Source organism: Helicoverpa zea, chromosome 13 (assembly GCF_022581195.2).
Source record: "Helicoverpa zea isolate HzStark_Cry1AcR chromosome 13, ilHelZeax1.1, whole genome shotgun sequence".
NCBI lineage: Eukaryota > Metazoa > Arthropoda > Insecta > Lepidoptera > Noctuidae > Helicoverpa > Helicoverpa zea.
The window spans coordinates 6,121,324-6,145,970 of NC_061464.1; the positions used below are offsets into that span (position 1 = coordinate 6,121,324).

The window sequence follows — 24,647 nt, forward strand, 5'->3', positions numbered from 1 at the left end:
CGAAATAACGAATAATTTTTTTGAATTTATGAAAAAATCGGCCCACTAATACGATTTTTGTGTGGGATAAGAAAGTTATAATTAAAGACGACGATAAAAAATAAACAAGTAATTTTTAATAGGTAAGAAAATAATAATAAAAATGACTCACTCACTGTAATGATCATACCTAAAGGAAGCTTATGTAGTAATTAATAGCGATTGCAAAATAACATTAGCAACCCACCACTTATTGTATCTAAGGTGCGTCGAAATAGTTTAACCTTTTCAAACTGAGTCAATTACTTTTTAATTGCAGGCGTAGAAGTCATGGTAATTTTCTGGTCAAAACAATTAATTGTATACATGATAATTATAAGAGTTACTTATCTTCCTGTTTGTAAAAACGTTAAAGCCTTATTCAACTTGACTAATTTCAGAAATCTTAAATAGGATATAGTCAGTGATCATTGGCACTTCTTCCGATTGAAAATTCCGAAAGAACAATGTCAGGTTTCGGCCCACCCAATCAACTTTTAAAACTGAATTCTCACGGACACAAAGTTCTTTACTACAACAATTTACATATAAAATACTAACTTCTTATGAAATATTTAATTGTTATCTAGAACTTTTCCAAAAAAAATATCATGGTAATAAGTAATTATTTTGTTTATCAAGTTCAGGTTTTTCGTTTGAATAATTTGGAATAATTTGGTTTTGAGAAGTTCAATGCAAAAGTGGAAAACATAGAAAAGCTTCTGACATTAAACTACACAAAAAACTGTAAGAATTTTCACTGTACATGAAATATTTTTATTGAGCCTAAGTTACTATAGACATCTGACATTGTTCTTTATGTTCCTGAATGTTCACTCATGTGTCACATGACATCTGAATTTAGATAGTAATGTAGGAATAATTTCTTTACATTAAGTAGGTACATTTTTATCATTAAACTTATTGTAGTAAACATACCATAATAAACTCATTCATTATTCTCTTAAATTGAGTAATACTTGTGCATAAAGGAATCTGCATAAAGAGATGGAGCGAACATTATCAGTAACAAGTTATATTGCCCTACATACGTCAGACTTTATTACTTCACTCCAAAAATGGCATCCGTTATAAGGTAACACATCTTCATCACTTTATATTTCGTCAGCGATTTAAAAAAGAGATCAGAGTAAATAAAAGGTCAACAAGAAACAATAAGACTAAAGTATTTTAAACAGCTTGCAACTTTTTACACCATTCGCAATCGTAACTACAATAGTGTTGTAAGAAAAGCCCTTACATTTATGAGAACTGGCCAACAATACAGACAATGAGTGACATGTAGGTACACATACCTGAATTATCGCGGGACTTATCTTTAGACCTTCGTGGTCGATCAGATGGTTCTCACGCCTTCGCCGCATGTCAGACCAGAAACAAAAGAGTTCGTGGATAACAATGATGTGACCTTTTTAAATTAGATTAAAAGTTTGAGACATATTTAGGAATGGAAGTAGGTATATGTAGGTACCTTTATTAATTATTATGTATGCTTAATGGCCGGATGCTGGAAAAGCCAGTCTTTTTGATTATGTTATTTTTTGATTTTATTATCTCCATGTTAAAAACCGGATTTTTAAAAGAACTCTTTTAAAAGTAAAGTGGTTTACATCGTTAAAATTCGCTAGCCATTTGATTTGTTCGCAACATGAATCATGCATCCTGCAATATAACCTTCTAGGTACTACTTTGTACAATGATAAACCAAAACTAAAATAGATGACAAAAAGTACAACTACTTCGTCAAATTATAATCAGTAGGTACCTATTTACTTACAAGTTTGGACACACACGGCATGCAGTATTTATAAATTTTTTGGTCGAAATGAAAACTAAAGTTTCGTAATACATTGAGTCATCAGGCTAGCATAACCCGCAAGAAGTTTGTCAGCAAACAGATTAGTTTCATGCAAATAAGATCGAACTTTAGCTTCCAAGTAGAACAAGTGTTGCAAATGAAACAGGTTGTTTTCTCAAAGGAAGCAATAAATAATGTTAGCGATTATCGGCCGAGGCCTAACCGCCTAACTAGCCTGGCAACCTGTCCCAATCCCCCACTCGAATTGAGATGCTACTACGAGAACTCGATTGAAATCGAGAAATCGTTAAATAATCGAGTATCGAACATCGGAGCTGGATGCGAGAAGCCGAAAATCGATCTCAGTGGCGTGCACTTGGAGAGGCCTGTGTCTAGCAGTGGACTGCGATAGGCTGATGATGATGAACATCGGTGCTACGACTCAATGTATAACGATAGCTTTAACGTAAAATTGAATCCTTAAAAACAAACCAATTAATCTGATTTTTCTTATCCATTATCTCATATTAAACCATCCATATAAATATGTGCTCAGCTATGTAAATGTATCATTTAACGGACCCACATAATTAAATAGTGATTCACGACGCTACAGCTAAAGGTTTAACCACTTAATGGGTCATAAATAAGCCATTATTATTATAATGTAATGTTATAACGATACATTAATTTCAATAATACGTTTTATAGCTCAATTTTGCTCTTAAGTCATGAAGTTACCACTTTAATAACCATAGAATATATTAGTCTATACATTAATATAAAAAATAGGAAATATTTTTTTCTATGTTTGTACCCTAAAGGTTCTGAAACTACTGAATGGGTGTGGTAAATTTTTTCACTGTTGGTAAACTACACCCTTCCCGCGTAAGATGTGCTATATTATATCCCAGTTCGGGCAGTATTCCCACGGAAAACGGCGTAAAGTTTAAAGTGAGTATCGAGAAAATGAACAATGGTACCGTATAAAAGTTCAGAAATCTAGGAGAAGATAAAGGAAGCTATTATAGGTTCTTTACAGTGGCACCTCGTATGTTTCGAAACGGAGTCAGCAGGGGCTTTTCCCACGGGTTTGCGCAATAGGCCGGCACGACGCGTTCGCCTAACTACCTTACATGTCATCTTTGTAGGCTGTGTGATGTATTGAACCGTGAGCCGAATACTTATTTGTGGGATAACGTTCTTTTACCAAATGAACCATACCAAAACCTATGAAAGTTTGTGAGAATGTATGGATGTATGTTTGTTATTCTTTCGTTTCGTTATAGTATAGGAACTTGTTAAAAAGTCACAAAATTATTAGTGTAAAAAAAAATTCTTTTTGCGCCCAATTATGCCATGAATATAAATTGATTTATAAATTGAGACGACAGTTTATTGAAGCCTCGAAGAGTACCTATTGTATTCACATTTCTCTTATCTTATATTTTTGAAAAATATAACTGTTGGACACAGAACTACCTTTTTCTTGGAAGTCGGTTGAAAAAGAAAAAAAGCTTGTAAAATATAATATTAAGTTGACTGTATTTAAATTATCCATCAACACACATAATTATTGTCAAATTACCTTATTAATGGCTGTGTAAAAAGACATATAATGTCTTTTTAATGAGTCAGATATTAAAATTGCTAGTTGTTTATTTATTTCGGTGAGGGAAAACACATCAACGTATAATATAAACGTTATGCTTATAAGTTATGAGGAAAGTGAATTTCGAACAGAATAAGCAGTTTCGCTAGAAAGTTGTTGTGCGTAGATTTTCTTTGATGATATGTTATTGTGATATTTATGTTTGTAATTGTTTGTTTGCTTGTATTGTTTACTTTCTTTTCTTATTGCTTTGTTAGGTATTGTAAAGTTTTGAATGTTGGGAGAAAAGGTTACTTTAGTGTTAATGTGTAAGGTTATTTGTGACTGCGATATTTCCACCACCGGTTTCAATCTCTGCCTCAGAAAAATACATCTCGCAAAAGTATTAAAAGTTTCTGATATTGCAACTTTTCTAAGTTTGTATGTACTTTCTAAGTATATCTTGGACACCAATGGCTGATAAAAGGTGAAAGAAAACATCTTAATGTTTTCTTGAGAGAGAGAGATCTAAACATTTTAATGAGGAAACCTGGACTATATAGTCTGAAATCACCATTCCGCATTGAGCAAGCGTGGTGATTAATGCTCAATCCTTCTCCGTGTGAGAGGAGACCTGTGCCTTGCAGTGGGACGATAAAAAGGCTATAACAGTAACAGAAACAGATATTATGTTACTGCCAAGTTTTATCAAAATCCGTTAAGCCGCTTGCCCGAGAAGATGTAACAAACATACACACATACTCATAAAGTGTAGGTTGCCTTATTATTGTGGTTAGCATCCATTTCAGTCCCATTACAAGAGATTAAAACATCCTCTATGCGACTGTACCTAATAAAAGTTCAAGGTGCAACCAATTCTAAAGCATTACCTTTGTTTCCCACATACAGAGTTAAAATTACCCGTTTAACATAGTAAACACATAAACAGTTGAATGTAAATGCTCGACCCTTGAACTGCAGTTAACAAGCTATCGAAACTAACCAGCTTTGTTTAACTGATACACTGGTAACTGTTTAACTGGTAGGTATTTAGTTTACGTATTTGACTTATCGTCCCACGATTTGTACAAGAATATTAATACTATAATATAAAGTAAATCAGAAATATCTACGTCCCATAAAAAAGCAAAGTCTCCAAAAAATCATATTCAATCAGAATGTAAACTTATCATAACATCTTTTTGCTTATCTGCGTAAATTAATTATGCTGTTTACTTTTTCATATGTATGTATATTGCTATTTGTAACGATTTCTTATACAAATAAACTTTTTCAAGTGAATGAATAAATAATAATAAAAAATCCGAAAGCTCAATATTTATGTAAGTAAGTATCAAAATTCAAGGTTAGATTTCTCAACACAATCACTGCAAAAGAATGCCCATTCAATAAAGCTTTATGTATCAAAATATCTTTGTGTTACTACGCCCTTGAACCGCTAAAACGTGTAACAATATCGATCAATCTCTCACAAAAATAATCGGTGACTATTATCTAACGAATAAAATGTTATAGTTTTTCGTAGCCTTGTAGAGGAGTGAATGACTCGTTCAAAATAATGATCCGTGATCTCTCACATAATGAGCATAGTTTTAAGGGTTCCGTACCCAAAGGGTAAAACGGGACCCTATTGTTTTCGCTCTTCTGTCCGTCCGTCCGTCCGTCCGCCTGTCTGTCCGTCACCAGGCTGTATCTCATGAACCGTGATAGAGAGTTGAAATTTTCACAGATGATGTATTTTTGTTGCCGCTATAACAACAAATAAAACTGAAAACTAGAATTAAATTAATATTTTGGGGGGCATTATACAACAAAGGTGATTTTTTTGCTCGATATCCATAAATATGTGTAGATTATTAGTTTGGATGGTACGGAACCGTACGAGCGCGAGTCCGACTCGCACTTGGCCGGTTTTTATAATAGATTTCGTAACAATAAACCACATTATCTAGCGATGCACGAATTAAGGTCCATGAACGCGATATTGCTCAAGTTGTTTTGCTCAAAGTAAAAACTAAGGTGATTGCAAGCATCTTTTTACTGTCAATTGTTTTATTGCGAAGAGTATTCACGCAGAGAAACAAAAGAAAAACCAATGATTTAGGATGTTGGTAAAAAAGTTTTGGTGCGAGTTCCGTGGTTTTTGAGTCACAAAAAGATCTGAAGAAGGTCATTGACACGGCGATATATGCAAAGTCTATTTTTTTTTTCCGTCTAGCCTCAATCCATCTTAAAATTGTCTGGAAGGGATCTTAGCTATGAGACTGACTTGTGTCGCCTACTTTAATTCGTTTTAAAATGTAAAATTGGTGTAGCTAATAAATTAACATACCATAATTTAATTCCTATGAAATAGTATGGTTGTAATTGTAACCTATTCTACTTTATGAACTTCTGATCTTATGAATTGCGGCTTTGCGTTAGCATAATTATAGTATCAAGTTATAGCGCTAAAATGCATGTAAGTTCAAGTACAAAGACTGGTTCGGCTTTCAAAATACCCGAAAAACTTTCCTTTTAAAACTTTGATGACATTATCCGTTGTATTAATGGTGGTCTATTGTTTTGTTAACAGGTACACAGCAAGGGTCTGAAGTTTGGAATCTACGAGGATTATGGAAACTTTACATGCGCGGGATACCCTGGAGTCGTCGGACATCTTGCTGGAGGTAATTACAATTATTTTTAATATGAATCATACTTAAATAAGTGGCATTACATCAAAAAGAACCTAAGTAGTACAGAGTAAGGTGCAAAAGTAACAATATATTTCCTTACTCCAAGTGAATGCTTGTTACAATCACCAAGCAAAAGTAATGAATTACATACATCATTAGGATGTATGATTTTACACTTTAATCATAAATACTTCATGTAAATGTCAAGAGAGTGGCTATAATAAATTCTAACCAAATTCGACTCAAAACTTGTCACATTATTATATCATTTGAAATGCAACACCTATTTTTGCGAAGCGAAAATTTCAACTCACAAAGATACGTGAAACAGCATTTGTAATCAGACTACTTAAAAATACATATACGATAACTTACAACACAACAATAGACCTATGTCTCAACTCAGCCTACATATCGAAATTTGCTATTCGATGTACCAACTCGAATGACCTAATAAGTGCTATTCGATACTGTTAGAATCGATATAAATTCATGGGATGTTTGGAATAGTATGATACGCGTATGTCTGTTGAATATAGTCTTATTTATCATAACGGTTGTGCAATATCTCGTGTATTGCAACAGTTGTCGTGACTTCCTGACCGACTGTGTGCACTGGGGCTTTGTTAGGGTCGCCATTTGTCAGAAATTTTGTGGGAATGTCCTAATGACTGTTAAGTGGGGAATACATGATAACTTCACATAAATACCAGCTACACCTTTGCCGGGTTCAAATTATATCTATACTAATATTATAAAGAGGAAAAAATGTTTTTGTTTGTTTGGTTGTAATGGATAAACTCAAAAACTACTAGACCGATTTTAAATATTCTTTCACCATTAGAAAGCTATATTATCTGCGAGTAACATAGGCTATATTTTATCCTGGTGCGGGCAGTAGCTCCCACGGGACGCGGGTGAAACCGCGGGAAAACGGCTAGTACTTAATATTTTTAAGGCCTTAAACCTATCTCATAAACTCTACCCATTTTTAAAAACCAAATCAAAATCCATTTGGTACTTTTTTGCGTTTCCCGCGAATAAACAGACGAAGAAATAGGCATGCGTTTTGTCAGATATGTTTTATTATTTTTTGTTCCTGCTTTTTGTTACAACGTTACCACAATAATTTAGCCAACTCGGACCACCCGTGAAGATCTTTCAAACCACGAATTAAAGGTTAAATTTATTATCTTAGAAATATATCCTGATTGATTCCCACGACTTGGTTTACCTACTAAATACACGTGACTTCCTCTGACGTTACTTGTAAGCACTTGTACTGCACTATTGCACTGTAAGTTGTGTTGCGTGCATATTTCGCGTGCCTATTGCTTGGAAGTAATTAGGATAGGAACACATTTAATAGCTAAGTAATGAATAAATATTAGTTTCAGTTTTGTTAGCTGTAACACGGTCTATTTGCATAGATATTTGTTTTGTTTCCTTATGGCTGGAAACAATCGATAAATTCTTCCAAAATCGTTTCATCAGTTACTATTGTTACTGCGGTTTAGTGAACATTGCAGGCGTTTAAAATATTGGATGACCTTCCGATATAACTAACTAAACTGAATATTTCAGTACGTTTGATATGATCGGTTTTTACTCTGCAATGAGACAAACCTAATATACAACGAATGGCCAAAGACTCAATCATTAAATGGTACTTCATGACATAATGTATCAATTGAAAACCGAAAGTCAACAGTGAAAATGATATTACCATCGGTCAACTAAAGATTCCTTTGATTAAAATGCCACACGCATGTGTTAGATTTGATACATAATAGAGCAATTTAATGTATTATTTAATTATTGAAATCCCAAGAATAAGTGTAGAAAGCAAGGAATAAACATAAAGGTATAAAAAAATAAATAAAACATTTTCTATGATCAATATCAAATCGAAATGAAAAATCATTTATTCAAACTTGGCTGCAAAACAGCACTTTTAGAACGTCAGGATTTTACAATAGACAGCCCCCAAAACGCCCACCCTTCACCACTTCCTATGTGTTTTTGCTGGGAAGAAGAAGTGGTGGAACAAACTCCCCAGCAACACAATTCTGTCTGTATGGTTATAACCCATTAGAACATAAATCATATATAGCATAAAGAAATAATTCCATATGGTACCCACAGTACAGCATAATATCTTAAAGACATGTATAAAGCGATAGATCACATACATTTTAAACATCAGCACAATAATACATAAAACAACAATTACAATAAAAATGACAATCAAGAAAATATAAATCAGAAAGAATACTTAACTTTCGTTTGTTGTCTACACCTCAACGTCCACCAGAAAAGTGCCATGACTATTTTAAAACATTATTTCGAACAGTCATACTATCCCGCCACAATTGACCAATCACAGACGAGTAAGCTTTATACACAAATAACTAAATTCACAATTGAAATAAACTAATTTAAACACACCAAATCTTATTTAAAACTTATAACGATAATTTTAATATTTATTTTATCATTAAACATGTAAGATTTTAGATATAAAATTTAATGAACATAAAACAATTACATAAAAGTACCCTCGTTTTCATGTGCGTTTACAGAGACAGTAAAAATATTCAATATTTGACATTTAAAGTTCGTTTACAAAGATAGTTAAAATCAAGAAATATACAATAATCTAACACGGCCATACTGACCTGTACTTCGCTCTCGAAGTACCTCTTTATAAAAACAAATTATTATTGGCACAGCCACAGGCACAGCCACAGGCACAGCCACAGGCACAGCCACAGGCACAGCCACAGGCACAGCCACAGGCACAGCCACAGGCACAGCCACAGGCACAGCCACAGGCACAGCCACAGGCACAGCCACAGGCACAGCCACAGGCACAGCCACAGGTACAGCCACACATTAGTCGTTAATACAATGATTTTATATATAATCGATTTATTTTTAAGCAACTAACAAAATAAACAACAATCATTACAAAAATATATAAATGTATATCATTCAGACTCATTATCATCAACGTCTATAATCTTAATTTATTCTTAGCACTAATAATATTTCGTGAATTACCTAGACCCCTCAAAGTATACCTATCATTATTTATAGGAAGAATACAAATTATAGTATATGGACCCCTTAATCTAGGACCGAGTTTGTCATGACGCCTATGGTTTTGATTGATATACACAGTACATTTTTATTTAGGTTATTTTAGCTAAATATATACAAACTTAAACTACTTATCTTTACGACATACAAAAACTAAAAATAAAATACTATATACAAAATATATATAAACATAAAACACATTGACATAATTATATCGTTTTTCAAATTTAAAAATTTGTAGTATTTCGCCTACAAGCATCAAAACGATTTTGAAATTTAATGGCCTTCGATTGCAACCGATGTCGTGCTAATTCTCGATCTACCCTTACATCAATACTAGGTTCGGAAACATTAACATCATTAAGGCGAGAGTGAATTGATGGAATGTTGGCATTACAGCCAATAAGTAATCGAATTGGAGTAAAACCTGTTGATTTTTGAACAGTTAAGTCTGAACCTTCCACAAACCGCTTGGCCAGTCTGACAAACGATTACAAGCCGTATTCAACATAAACCACTGTAGACAAAACGTTCGATCTAACCAAATCAAAGCAGACCCTTTAAGGGCCTTACCTGGCTTAGCCACTGTTCTTAAGCTACTCCAGGTGAGATCCTTGGCGACCGTTTCAATGTTGTTGCACCACCTGGTAGCACCGTTGTCGCTTTTTTTTTCAGATCAAAGACTGGAAGCGCCACATCATTATTTTGATTTAACGATTGTCTCAGTATCCATCCTGAAACAAGGCCATATGTTAAAAAAATATAATTGAGGCAGGGCTATCCCACTTCTGATGTTAGATTTGATACATAATAGAGCAATTTAATGTATTATTTAATTATTGAAATCCCAAGAATAAGTGTAGAAAGCAAGGAATAAACATAAAGGTATAAAAAAATAAATAAAACATTTTCTATGATCAATATCAAATCGAAATGAAAAATCATTTATTCAAACTTGGCTGCAAAACAGCACTTTTAGAACGTCAGGATTTTACAATAGACAGCCCCCAAAACGCCCACCCTTCACCACTTCCTATGTGTTTTTGCTGGGAAGAAGAAGTGGTGGAACAAACTCCCCAGCAACACAATTCTGTCTGTATGGTTATAACCCATTAGAACATAAATCATATATAGCATAAAGAAATAATTCCATATGGTACCCACAGTACAGCATAATATCTTAAAGACATGTATAAAGCGATAGATCACATACATTTTAAACATCAGCACAATAATACATAAAACAACAATTACAATAAAAATGACAATCAAGAAAATATAAATCAGAAAGAATACTTAACTTTCGTTTGTTGTCTACACCTCAACGTCCACCAGAAAAGTGCCATGACTATTTTAAAACATTATTTCGAACAGTCATACTATCCCGCCACAATTGACCAATCACAGACGAGTAAGCTTTATACACAAATAACTAAATTCACAATTGAAATAAACTAATTTAAACACACCAAATCTTATTTAAAACTTATAACGATAATTTTAATATTTATTTTATCATTAAACATGTAAGATTTTAGATATAAAATTTAATGAACATAAAACAATTACATAAAAGTACCCTCGTTTTCATGTGCGTTTACAGAGACAGTAAAAATATTCAATATTTGACATTTAAAGTTCGTTTACAAAGATAGTTAAAATCAAGAAATATACAATAATCTAACACATGCGATACGCATCAACAATTCTACAATGACGGTTGTATTACGATATTTGACTGTCAGTTGTTATTCTAACTCGTAACTGGTTGGCTAGACATTATTCGAATTTTAAAAGTTGATAGAATGCGTGAGAGCATGCTTTCGTTGCAGTCTTGTAACGCCATCTGTCGGCCAATTTAATAACCGTTTATTGATTTTCTTAATGCCATGTTAAGGACTTTTTTTATCTTGCGTGTTCTGCTGTGGTCTGTAACACAAGTATCGTATGCACTCATTATACAAAAAATATGTTTATCTGTCTGTCGATCCATAATTTATGCATGAAAAATTGATAAATGGTTTAGTTAAATGTTATACTGATTTGTCAATTGTTTTCCTAGCGCCATCTCTAGAAGGAATTATATTGTTTTGCAAAAATTGTGTATAGTTTCTTAAATTATGGAAAACTAGCTTCCGCCTGCGGTTCGCCCGCGTCAAGTTCGGTTATGTTGCGTTTCCAAAAGCACTCTTCTAAAGTACGGGATAAAAACTATCTTATGTTCTTTCTCAAGGTCAACTCTATCCCTGTACAAAATTTTATTAAAATCAGTTCAGACGTGAAAGCCCAACAGACAGACAGACAGACAGAGTTACTTTCGCATTTATAATATCAGTAGGGATAATTTTCAAAAATAATTATAAAATTTGGAAAAATTCAAACCAAGAAAAAATCGTTTTGTGACTAAAAACTATCAAATCATTTTGCGGTTATTTAGTATTACGCAAATGGGTAGAACAATGGAACAGGTTTTCCTAAATACAACAGGATTAAGCATAAGTAAGATTATTATAAATGAACCAAATATCCTTGGAGCGTAGTTATAGTTGCAAAACAGCCGTTGGTTAATTAAACTTGTATTCGAAATTAATTTTGTAACCAGAATTAATTTTGACTGCAAATTCTTTGAATTAAGAAAATACATAAACATATATGTAAACAACATAACTATCCAGTATCGATAATATAAGAGAAAGCTCTTTAAAAGTAATCAAAAGTATATAATGATTACTTAAAAAAATAATATTATCTGCCGAAAGGACCAACAAGTCCTTTTACGTTTCACCTTTCACTGAATTTATAGTTCAGATTGTGAATATTAAACGAATTAAAAATAAGAAAGTTTTATTATTTTGCCGAAATGTGTAAAAGAAGTGAAAGGAGCCTAAAAGCACGGCCCCTTTTTGTTTTTTGTAGATTCTCAAAGAATACGTCATGCATTATCAAATCACTTCTTTATCTCCTGTAAAAGCATAGCAATATAAAATAAGCAGTTTTATTATTGAAACTTTCTTATTATTTCATTCAACCTTTACCCCGCTGTGAGTTACAGTATGAGGGAGTGTCAGACTCTTGCTAACTAAAACCCATCATATTCCTTCTTTAGCCCTTTATGTCCCAGGGCAGCGGTAACTCTTTCGAACAACCCCGCAGCCCCGGTAGGCCTTGACCCTGGTGGGCCCCGTTGGGATCAACCTCTACCCCTTTAAAGCATTTGACTTAAAAATATGTCTGCATCTCCAGACGCAGCTACCTTCTCGGCATGGGGCGTGGACTACGTGAAGCTGGATGGATGCTACGCCCTTCCCGCAGACATGGACTACGGATACCCTGAGTTCGGCAGACAGCTCAACTTGACCGGCAGACAGATGGTCTACTCCTGCAGTTGGCCCGTCTATCAGATATACGCTGGTATCCAGGTGAGTTTCAATGTTGGAGACATTCTGCGTAGCTTTTTCTATAAATGTAATGGCATCGTATATACATAAATACATATTCGCTACATTTTATAAAAATCCTTGAAATGTTATCCTTAGTCAAAAGAAGCTTTGCTATGCAAGTGTTGAATTAAGTAAGGATTCATGAGATCATTCATAATTTGATGAAAACGATTCGCACTGGAATGATTCTGCTATTTATAACAATAGTGCTATATACAAATATTCCACCACTGGTAATGAACATGACCAAAACTAGAACGAATTTCTCGATTTTGCGATTTGGTGCACTATTATGCCTATAACATGTTAATGTCAATAGCTCCCAAAAAGCAAAGCCATAACTTTAGTCAAATTAGTCTCGGTAACGTCAAGCTACACAATCGCACACCTAATGCAAATAGCAATAGCATTGAAGACACAAAATTGCTTGCTTTGAATATAAAGGCGCCTTCTGAAGTAAGACTCGTGGCAAATTACCGTTGATACAATGTTAATATACGTGAAGGATGAATGTGCTCATTCTGTCTATTCATGCGATTCAGCTACTGGTAACGAAACGTAATTATGCAAATGATCTAAATATTCTTCTGCCTACATTGTAAGAGTTACACAATCTATGTGAGATGCTAATATATTATATATATATTTATACTTGCTGATATAAACATTAATGTTTCGTTTCAATTTTTTAATTCAACTAATTCAACTCAGTTTATAAGATTGATTAATGAAACCAAATTGCAACCCATAGCATTCTTCATTTTACTTTAAACCAAGTTTTCGTTTAATATCTAACAGCTATATTTTTTTTTATTCTGAATAATCTGATTCAAACTGAAAACCATTTTAAATTATTTTATAACATTATCAATAAGTATTACTGATCGTTTCCAGCCCAATTTCTCGTCGATCATCGAGCACTGTAACCTGTGGCGTAACTTCGACGACATACAAGACTCGTGGGCATCCGTCGAGTCTATCATAGACTACTACGGAAACCATCAGGACGTCATCGTGCCCAACGCTGGCCCTGGACATTGGAATGACCCTGACATGGTGAGGAAACCTTGCAAAATAATTCTTGATACAAAACTTGGTTCTACTGAGATTGACGCAAATTTCCTTGCAGGCTTTATGATTCCAGTTTTATTAATTGATGCTGATAAATAAATCGGAAATTCTGGCTCAATACAGAAGTAGCGTCTTTCAATCGACAAGTTCATTGATTCTGACTAACATAATTTTTCTACATTTCCAGCTGATTATCGGCAACTTTGGCCTATCATACGAGCAGAGTAAGACGCAGTTCGCGATCTGGGCGATCTTAGCGGCGCCACTACTGATGAGCGTGGACCTGAGGACCATACGGCCCGAATACAAGGCGATCCTGCAGAACAGGAAGATTATCGAAGTCGATCAAGACCCACTTGGAATTCAAGGCAGGAGGATATATAAGGTGAATAATAACGTCGTATAAAGTTAATTTTTGTGTTTCTGGAAAGTATATCAGTGCAAGTATCCTAGCTTTTAACATTTTTATCGTAACAATTTGTATTTAGTTTATGTTATGCAACGATGATGTTATCTATTTCGACTTAATCATCAACGTCATAATTATCTTTTTGTAGTATTTTACTGGTTGTAGACCGTAAATTTTCTTCATTATTTTCCTCTTCCAGCACCGAGGCATCGAGATCTGGTCACGTCCGATCCTGCCGATCCAGAGCCAGTACTACTCGTACGCGGTGGCGTTTGTCAACAGACGCACTGATGGCACACCCTCAGACGTCGCCGTCACGCTGCGGGAGCTTGGCCTCAACAACCCTGCTGGATACAGGGTTGAGGTATGTACTTGTGACTTATGAAGGGCCTTCTATTTTAGCTTCTTATCATCTTTTGTTATGAAGTTCATGTTAGGAATATAGTTAACGGGGGCTTTTTAGAAATGACCATTTGTAAGCTAGCATCGTTGTATTTATGGAGTAGACTTTAGCCGTCCTCGTTTTTGGGATTATGTCTTTGATGACGCAGTTAAATAAATTTTACGACAATATTACATGTCTGAGATAAAGATGTAGAAAAATAATTAAAGTAATACAAATTGGCACCGTTTATAACGGTGAAATAGAATTGTCGAGTAATCTTGCGACATTTCCTACAAAAGTGATCCCACAAACAGACCCATAAACATCACTGTTACTTTCTTCCAGGTTTATAAACGCTATAAAATGTTCTTTTAACAGGATTTGTATGAAGACGTTGACTACGGCGTCCTGTCGCCGCAGACCAAGATCAAAGTGAAAGTGAACCCCTCAGGTAGAAAGTGTCTCACTTGTTCGCTTTGCAAGGCTTTGGTATCACGCTGTCGCTTCACGCTGCCTCTGGTAAAGTATGCATGAGGTCCGGCCGAATCCGAAAAATCTAAATTTTGATGTCCAAAAAAAAGGAAATAAAATTTTTGGACTTCAAAAGACAAATATCTTTCATGAAAGCAAATTTAGGAATTTAGTCAGGTACTTGAAGTTATATGTTATGATGAATGTAATGAACATACACAAATCATGAGGAAGTTAGGAGAAATATAAGCACACAAATCAAAAGTTGTGCGACAATTTAAATTGTAAAACGTAAAACCTACTTCTGTTTTCAATGGACTCGGCCGGACAATAACTTAATAAAAAGGAAAATTCTTCTAAACCTTCCTGAGTTTTCTGATTTTGGATTGTAGAATATCACCCTAGTTAGCACTGTTGTTTAGTTCGATTTCCTTAGACACGATTGGTCTGTAAGTATTTATTCTGTAGACATTAGTATTTTCTCAAACACAGTACCTAATTTAACAGCAGTATTTTTTAGTTTTAGCCGGTATGTATGTATTATAACAAAAACTATTGTCGCATAAATCCAATTTACAATTCGTTTATTATTGTCTCTCTTAGAACTAGATAAGTGTTTCTACTAATTCTCCTTATTTTTGCTTGTTAAAACTTATCTTACTTCATCAGTTATTTGGCGATTACTATCATTAACAACACTAATTGCTTTCCCAGTGAATTATCTTGTCATCACTAATTTATCATTATCGGTACATTGTATATTTTCTACGTAACAATAAACTTAAGAACATTGTATTGTATCATTATCATTGGCGATTAGTTAACCTATTTCAGATTCTAATATCTTTATAATACAATCAGCAAGTAACATAAGTTAATTTCAACCGATGTTCTTATTTTTTGTTGCTGACACCGGGTTAGACGACATCCTTTCTTTTCTTTCATTAACATAATGTAATATTTGAATGTAATCTCCACAAAACTTTAATGTTCCACTTCTTTGGTCTTCCTTTATGTTATACCTGAGAGTTCTTACTAAAGCAGTATTTCCTTATACAGGTGTCGTGATACTCAGAGCAGACGCTCAACCATCATTTGCATACAACGCGATACCCACGCGGACACCATACGCCCCCCTCAACGACGTCTTCAGATTGAACAAGAAATAGCGCCATCTACCGAGCGCAACTGAACTTAAGTCAGACTTGACACGATCTACAAGTACAATAAATGAATGATTTGTCTATACTTTTGTAACTCTATGTTGTTTACTCGCTACGGATTTTGAGTTTTGTTCTGCTTGCTTGCTTAGAGAAAATTAGGTGATACATAGTAATTTAACACCAGTTTTAGGTGAAGTAATTTAACGTTTTAGAAACGTCGACTACTCTTTATAATAAAGGATATTTTTAGCTAACAATTTATTCAGAAGTTCGGATTTTAATCTGAATTTCTTAGAAGCAGACCAGAGTCTGTATTTGTGCCGGACTCGATTTCCCTTTTTTATGGGAATGAGATATAAATGGTGAAATGTAGGCCCTTGCTTATTTAAGCTTTTGTGGATAACTTGATGTTACGTAATGATGTGTGATTGTGTTTTGTTTCCGACTTCGTTATATTAGTTTGTTTTAGATTCATGTGATTGGAAGGCTTGTTGGCTGTTTACGATTGTATCTCCGCGAGTACAATTAGAATCGTAGCGTGTAAACGATTTTGTATCCGTATGTGTACATTTACTTTGGTGTGAAAGATAGTTACCAGCCGGTATATCTCTGTCTTGCCTTAGGTTACATTTTATTTATGTCTCGTTTCAGTGTGATAATTGGGATGTTAATGTGTGACAAAAACACGTGGAGAATTGATTATTTGCCATTACGTTGTACCTAGTATAAGGATGTACATTTTAGGTGCCTATAAATGTAAGTTTTTCGTAGTGAACGTCAATAAATAATTATACTTTTTATGTTTTGGTTTCATTTATTATAAAATATACAGTAGTAAGTAGTGCCTTGCTTTAATTTACCTCTATATACAATGTTATTCTAAGTACAATTAATTTACCATCTTAAGTGTAGTGCCATTTTAGTAAGACTTAAAGCCTAACTCTCTTATGAATGAATATTTTTGAAAACCGAATCATTGTTGAGTCTTGTATCTTTCCATGTGTATTTATATCCAGCTACAGTTGATGCTAAGTTTTCCTCCTCAATAATGTTACTGCCCCTGGAAAAAAAGTATAAATAAGTAAAAAACCTTTATATATCAACTTAATTATTTAGGTAGGAGGGTTACGTTAGAGCAAACGTTTTTATTGCTCATGAAAACGTAGAATATGTCCATGTGTATTGAATGACAAATTACATTTCGAAATAAAATGTTATCTATGCGTTAAAACGTGCTTATATACGTGACTTTTGAACAAAAACATTACCAATTTTAATATTTAAAATTAAATATTGTTTTACCTTTTTCTCCTAAAGACCTCTGGTTCATACATTTCGGTGGTAATGAAATCCTCTTCGCTACTTATACTGGCACTGTCTTTTGTTTTCTGAGCTGGATCTACAAAGATGAATTCTACCGTATCTGGGATTTCAGCTTCTTTAGGACTTGTAAGTGCAACAGAAACATCGACAAAGTCGTTAGTTTTATTTTCTTGGTTGACTTCAACTGGCATGTTTACTTCGGGAGGAAATATAACATCCTTTAAACTAAGAACATCCCTATTTTCAGAAACATCGCCAATAACTTCCAATTCGTTTTCATTATTCTGAAGAATGGTCTCTTTCATTTCATCAATAACAATTTCTTCACTTTCCTCAGAGTTGTCGTCAATGATTTCTATACTAACTTCTTCACTGAACACAACTGATTCCACTCTTGGAGCACCATCTAAACTGTTATCGTAAATAACTTTCCCGTGAATATTTGGCTGAGTTGGTTCATTTTCATTAGATGCACTGTTTTTTTCTAGGAAATTGAATTTCTTCATCAAGGGTTTCTTAGCTTTATACACGAATGGTTTGTGAGTAGCAATCTTGTATATCGGTTCCGACGAAATCACGTATTTCATGTAACTCTTGGGAAATATTGATAACTTGCGTCTTTCTTCTGGTGATTTGTGTTTTGAAAATTCTTGCCATTTCGTGTCCTGAGAATGCCAATTCCATTTTGGTTTTGGAATCCTTGTTGAGAGGCCCGCTTGGGCTAACGATACGAGGGTCAAACTGAGTAGAATCTGCAAAGAAGAATATAATATAATTAGTTTAACCGACTGTTCATTTCTACTCAAACTGCTGTCAAATGAAATTGACTGCCCTAATTTATTGCAAAAACTTAATTTCTCAGTTCCTCAAAAATCTGTTCGGTTTAACCCACCTATATCAGTCCCATTGTCATCTTCGAACTATAGGCAGAATACATATATGTTGCGAGCGAGCAAGGATTTTAACAAATTGTGTAAAGAGTACTCTTTTGACCCATTCAATACCAAGAGTGATGTGGTTCGTAGGCAACTAAATCACGATTTTTTCAAAATTTAACTTTGTATTATGTAACTATTTTTTTAATACCTCATAGACCAGCTGATTACCTACCTTTAAGCGTGTTATTCCATTATTATCCGTGAAAACCTATAATTGGCTTTCTGTTTCTTTATATATGTTTACAACATTGTTTTGTATAGCCGTTGGTTTTCCAATAAGTAAAAAAAATAAATAAATAATTATTAGAAATTGAAGAAATATGTGGACGACGAAAAAGTTGAGAACGATTGAATGTTTAGGCAGAATTTGGTGCGAGAACTGGAATGAGCGCAGTGGTCAAAATTAAATCGAAGAACATCCACCTGGAATTGCTTATAAGTGTGAAGAAAGAATCAGTTAAAATCACACAACTAAAATATTATATATTCGACTTACCGATATGATTTGCATTTTCAAAACGTTATGTTCAAACAACACAATGCACGTTCTGGTTAGACTATCCCTATCAAGGGTCCACAAAGTACTGGTAAGGACCCTTCTAAAATTAAACTTTAAATACGCAAGGAGAAAGCTATGCATCACATTAGTACGCAATTAGTTATTATTATGTCGATAATTACGTACCCTAATGATCGATATTAATTATGCTAAGTATGACTCAAGATCTTTTGTTTTACGAAATGCTAAGTATTCCAGGTATCAGGTGGGTTGGTGATCTCCGAAGACACTCTAAAATGTATTTCTCCTTAGATCTACTTTAACGATTATAGATTTCTGACTACTTGAAACATTAAATAATGAAGAAAAAACGGAATTATCATAATTTTATGAGTAGACTAGCGACCCGCTCCGGCTTCGCACGGGATAATAGTAGGGAAATACTGTTATCCCGTGCGAATGAAAAACGTATGTTACAATACATATAAACCTTCCTCTTTACTCACTCTATCTATTAAAACAAATCGCATGAAAATCGGTTGCGTAGTTTTAAAATTTTAAGCGTACAAAGGGACATAGGGACAGAAAAGGTGACTTTGTTTTATACTTTGTAGTGACTATGATATGTGTAATTCTTATTTAACATTTTGCAAAAATAGGTTATTTTTATCACAATGCACTAAAGTAAAATACATTGTGAACATGAACCAATCCAGAATCACTGATATGAAATCATATGCATACTCCATGCATAAATAGGTATGCATGAACTCCTGAGGTCACCGGCTGCCAGTCCAGGGCAGCTGATAACTGGTAACCGTATTCATTTGTTTACATCAGGTCAATAACCCATAACATTGTACTGTAGATATGTGCAATATGAATTTAAGATTTCTCCTCATGAAAATTAACTGGTCCTAGGAAATTATTTTCTGGGAAAACTGGTTTAGGATGATTCCTAATAGTATCAGTACTTACCTACCTGCATTTTATTATGATGTATAGGTACTAATGACAGAGTTAGAGGATAATAAGTGACGTTAGTTTGTTTTGTCTGTAATTCCTCTATATAAATTAGTATTTACTTGTAGCTTATTGTTAAATAAAAAAATTGCTTAGTCACCTTATTGTAGCCTTGAAATGTCAGTGAGATCGCAAACAACAACTACTTGGCAAAGAAAATAATTGCTTTCACTTAGTTTAAATTTTTAAAGATATACCTTATTTAAATAACTTACACAGCAGGAACAAACATTTCTATAAATAATTTATTTGGGACTTAAATATACATAAAAAGCTAGCATACATTCATTCACGTCAAAAGACAATCGACTTCAAAAGGAGGTAAATGTGGGACAGTCTTTCTGAAGTCTGAAACAGTACAGCAGAAAGTGTACCCTTCATTGTTGTTATCAGGATGCCAGGACAACCAAGGGAATGCACGATCAGCCCTACACAAGTCTTTACAAAAGAACATCTGACGAGCTTCTTCTACCGTATAGTAAGGATTATTGATACCAACAAAGGCTATTCCACATTTACGCGTAGGTTCATAAACAACTTTATAGAAAAACAGAGGGACGGGTATCACCGGGTTATTGTTCTCATCATTGTATAAATACAGATCAACTCTTCGTCCCACCTCATTATTAAGCTGCGCCAGACCAAAAGTTCCTGTGTAGATGATAGTATTGTACCCAGCTATGTGGATGTGGTTCCTCAGATCAACTTCTAGAGTATTCCAATTCCCGCCATTGAAACCGACCCATTGAGGAGCGCAGTTTACGTAGTGAAACGTTGCACGCTCTCCAAACGCTAGAGGAAAGTCAGTTTTTGCCGCCAAATGTCCTCTTGAAAGGAACTCTGTCTTAGTGACGTAGTTATCGATAGCAGATCCTACGAGCTGAGCCACAGCCCCTTTCTGACCAGCGGGCGAAAACAAGAAGTCAACAGGAATGTACCCAAAGTTGTTATCCGCGATAAAAAAAGGACGAACAATTTTAGTTTGGTACAAAGCGTTGTAAGGTTTCTGCGTGTACTTCGAGTAGATAGCACTAAAACCAGCTTCATTGAAACAGGATTCATATAGAGGATAAAAGTCGTTCCTGACAGTGTAACCAACTTCTATGATAGGGTAACCATCATAACACAAGCGTTCTGTTCGTTTGCTGACATATCTTGGAGGGTAATTGCATTTGAAAAGAGAGAAATTTGCTGGAGAGTTTAGCCAGACCTCGTTTTTGAACATGGCTCCCCCTTCACAGCTGATTGTAGCCACAGGCAGTTCATGCTTTGCGTTAGGGTGGAGTATATTCCCTGTTCCCTCACAACTTAATGTCAGAATGTCGCCATAATTCATGTCGATGTTCCCAAATTTATCAGTTGGCTCTAAAAGTTTATTGTCCCTAACTATAACGGGTAAAGGTTCTCCAAAATGCTTTCGAGTGTTGAGTCTGCATTTCTGTCCATGTTGTATATTCAAGGCACATAAAATCAACAAAAAAGCACGTTGTATTATACTCATTTAGAAATATAATTTGTTTCTGTTTCTTGTTGATGTCTTGACTATTCTGTTTTTGTGTAATCCAGATAAACACCGGGTAATTTTGATTTTAAATTGGCATAGCAATGCCAATCAAATGTCAAAATAATTAATGCGCGGGCACAGGTAAGAAACGTTATAAGAAAAGTTTAGCAAGCAAGTGGGATCTCCTTTGAAAAAGGTATTGTAATAAGTTGTTTTCCAAAGCTTTATCCTCAAATAACTTTTACGTTTCTTTCATATCCCCCTTTGACTGTCATGATTACCTATCTCCCGAAATACTCGTAGGTAAATCACAAAAAATCTAAATCACTTCTTTGTGTAATCAATTAAATTAATGATCAATAAAATTAACGGACCCATAATATAGTCTTTAAATATTTGTTTAACTCAAGCACGAAAAGTCAACACCCTCTAAAGCATGGTAGTCTCAGTGAATGAACTATAGGGGACTTGTAAAAACTATATCTGTTTAATTCTAATGTATTAGACGTCTCGCAAAAACCTGCCCAAGGTTAATGACCTTTGTGACCCGTGATCCGCTAGTGAACATACATCACTACCTATAATGTTTGGACGTCTATTATTAGGTATTAATAGGCAAATAAGAGTAGATATCTACAAACAAGTATATAGAGGTATAAAAGTACCTATCTAAGTTTATATTCGTGTCCACTTACCGATATTTTTTTTAGTTAGCAAGATAAATGAAAAGGAAAAAAAAGAGTAGAAGAAAAAGTCTAGATTTGCATATCATTCTTAAATTCATGATGAAAAATTCTGTACCGTTTGTAAAATGGAGCCAAATTAATGTCACGTTAGAATTTGAAGCCGCATCGGAATTATCAAGTCTACCACCATGCAATGACAAGACAAATAGTTACTAGACGATACTCTATAATTACGCATAGCAACTAACAAAGGCCCAAGTTCACCGACAACATAAACGCTAGTTTTCCTAAAACAACTGTTTAGTTTGAAAATTTTACCCACTAGATGGATGGACGATATGACCAAGGTTGCCGGGAAGCAGTCCATGGGGATAGCTGAAGATCGAGCAAAGTGACAACCCCTGGGGGAAGCCTATGTTTTGTCCGGCAGTGGTCCTTCGGCTGAAAGAGCGCCTTTGAAAATTGAACCTGAAAATTCATAGTAGTCTGACAGTTTTTTGGTGCAGTTGACAGTTTAATTGTTCATTTGTAAAGGAACGCTGAAAGCTTCTGAGTACAAATTAACCAAAATAGAAGGTTGTAACGAGTAAAGGGCCTAAACGATTCCCAATTACAGGTGCACCAAAAGTCTGTGGGTTGTTCGAAAGAGATACCGCGGCTCTGGTACATAAAGGCCTACGACGGAACACGACGGTTTTTAGTCAGTAAGAGTCTGAGACTGCTGCTAACCCACAGCGGGAGCGGTCATTTGATGATTTTTGACGTCGGTAAAAAAAAAGGTGCACCAAAAGTTGCTTTCAATCAGTACAAACGACGGAACTTTCCCTTGAAAACTGACAGCCGTAAACAGCACAAAATATTCGATACCCTAAACAGTTGTTTTAAGAAAACTGACGTATGTTGTCGATGTAAATGGGTCTAAACGTTACACAATTATCAATCGGCTTGTTTAGTTTGACGCAGGGCCGCGCGCGTGCTTCGATCTTTGCACGTCGGCTACACGTGACATTTTCCGCGTTGCTTTATACTAGCGTTTACCCACGGTTTCATTCACCTTTCTTGTGTAACGTGAATATTTTGGGATAGCTACTCTTTAAATATTTCATTCTGGAGAAGATTCTGGAGTCAGTACCGTATTTGTGTGCCAAAGTTTCATCAAAATTTGTTTATTGCTAGTAACTCAGAAGCAAGAATTTTAAGGCTTCTTTGCAGGTGACTAAAGATGTCAAGCTATGATGGTTCATAAATCGAGCAGTATTTTGTACACAGCATCATCCTCAAAATTTTTGCTTAAACATTGGCTTCCCCCATTGATTTCCAAAAGGACCGGTGGGTAACTGACTGGGTCCACTGCCTATCTGCTACCTATCCTACGTTGCGTTTGCCAATGTGCCTCCGCAATTTGCAGTTTTCAATTTATTTAAGAAAAGTCTCGTGCTACAAACATTACAAACGATAAGCATCATAATTAACTTGATTAGAATTACCTTTTTTTCTCACATCAATCATAGAACCCCATATTACCACGTCTCGAATCGGTTTATCTTAGATTGGCAATAGTCTACGTTTCAGTAGTTTAATATGTTATGCCCATTAGTTTAATTAAACAGCACGTTTTTGACGGCCTACAGATTTGGCATCTAGAAGTAGGTATATGGTTTCTTACCGAACCAAAATACCTAATATCTACTATTACTAGCCTATGATGTCCCACTGCTGGACAAAGGCCTCCCCATCTCGCTTCCACACTTCCCGATCTTTCGACCGAGTCCACCAGTCTCGGCGGAAGGCGTCTACTGGTGTCACGCCATAAATCCTATATACATATACTAAATACCTACCATATACATAAAAGTATATACTAAACTAGCTTCTGCCAGCAGTTTCACCCGCATCCCGTGGGAACTACTGCACTTACCGGGATAAAAAGTAGCCTATAGCCTTCCTCGATAAATGGGCTATCTAACACTGAAAGAAATTTTCAAATCGGACCAGTAGTTCCTGAGATTAGCGCGTTCAAACAAACAAACAAACTCTTCAGCTTTATAATATTAGTATAGATACCTACCTAATTTCAAAAAAGAAAATTTCCAATTCCAATCATAGGGTTGTAGGGTTATTCATTTTATATAAAAAAATATTTTACAATAATTAGTATAGCATAACATAAAGTTTTCATTTAAATGTGGTTAATTAGTAAGATTTAATTCGATACATAATTTGTCACCCTTCATGCCTGAGTAATATTGCAAATGAACATGTTTTACTACCTTGTAGTTAATAGTTAGATACTTAAAAATAGTGGTTTACATTAAAATTTATGTAGAAATTAACTAAGTTGTATATAAATATTTAGGGAACTTTTAAAATGGTAAATAACATGGCAGTCATCTTGTTATTTAGGTTTCGAACCACCTACATTAAACGATACCTACACATATCTAAATTAAATCCTTAACAAACAATAAATAAATATTTTGACAAAAATGTAACAATACACTAATCA

General features: G+C 34.6%; 3 protein-coding genes across 4 annotated transcripts in view; 1 reads left to right on the forward strand and 2 right to left on the reverse strand.

Moving 5' to 3' along the window:
* The window catches only part of LOC124635683 (alpha-N-acetylgalactosaminidase), a 67,448-nt gene extending 50,480 nt beyond the window's left edge, over positions 1-16,968 (forward strand). Inside the window, exons 4-10 of one of the 2 annotated variants that reach the window (XM_047171627.1) lie at positions 6,025-6,118; positions 12,473-12,648; positions 13,564-13,725; positions 13,928-14,125; positions 14,349-14,513; positions 14,913-14,988; positions 16,065-16,968. In XM_047171627.1, the coding sequence (XP_047027583.1) occupies positions 6,025-6,118; positions 12,473-12,648; positions 13,564-13,725; positions 13,928-14,125; positions 14,349-14,513; positions 14,913-14,988; positions 16,065-16,174 (981 nt within the window). In that variant the 3' untranslated portion in view covers positions 16,175-16,968. The remainder of the gene's footprint in view (positions 1-6,024; positions 6,119-12,472; positions 12,649-13,563; positions 13,726-13,927; positions 14,126-14,348; positions 14,514-14,912; positions 14,989-16,064) is intronic. The other variant, XM_047171628.1, reaches the window with a different exon arrangement.
* Positions 16,969-16,986: 18 nt separating this feature from the next.
* Positions 16,987-18,940, reverse strand: LOC124636051. The gene is made up of 3 exons (XM_047172004.1): positions 18,926-18,940; positions 17,471-18,243; positions 16,987-17,228 (listed from the first exon to the last, which is right to left on the reverse strand). Exons 1-3 carry the CDS (start codon positions 18,938-18,940, stop codon positions 17,114-17,116), a joined length of 903 nt encoding a protein of 300 aa, XP_047027960.1. The 3' UTR covers positions 16,987-17,113.
* A 1,300-nt stretch (positions 18,941-20,240) lies between these two features.
* Positions 20,241-21,452, reverse strand: LOC124635909. Its single transcript, XM_047171863.1, has one exon. It carries the CDS (start codon positions 21,450-21,452, stop codon positions 20,241-20,243), a length of 1,212 nt encoding a protein of 403 aa, XP_047027819.1.
* Positions 21,453-24,647: the final 3,195 nt, after the last annotated feature.

Bases quoted from the DNA above. Each gene is read 5' to 3' on its own strand.
- LOC124636051 (XM_047172004.1), bottom strand. The intron at 17,229-17,470 runs GTAAAACAATAT...CTTTTTTTCCAG, and splicing joins GAGGTCTTTAGGAGAAAAAG to GGGCAGTAACATTATTGAGG.
- LOC124635909 (XM_047171863.1), bottom strand. From the start codon at position 21,452: ATGAGTATAATACAACGTGCTTTTTTGTTGATTTTATGTGCCTTGAAT.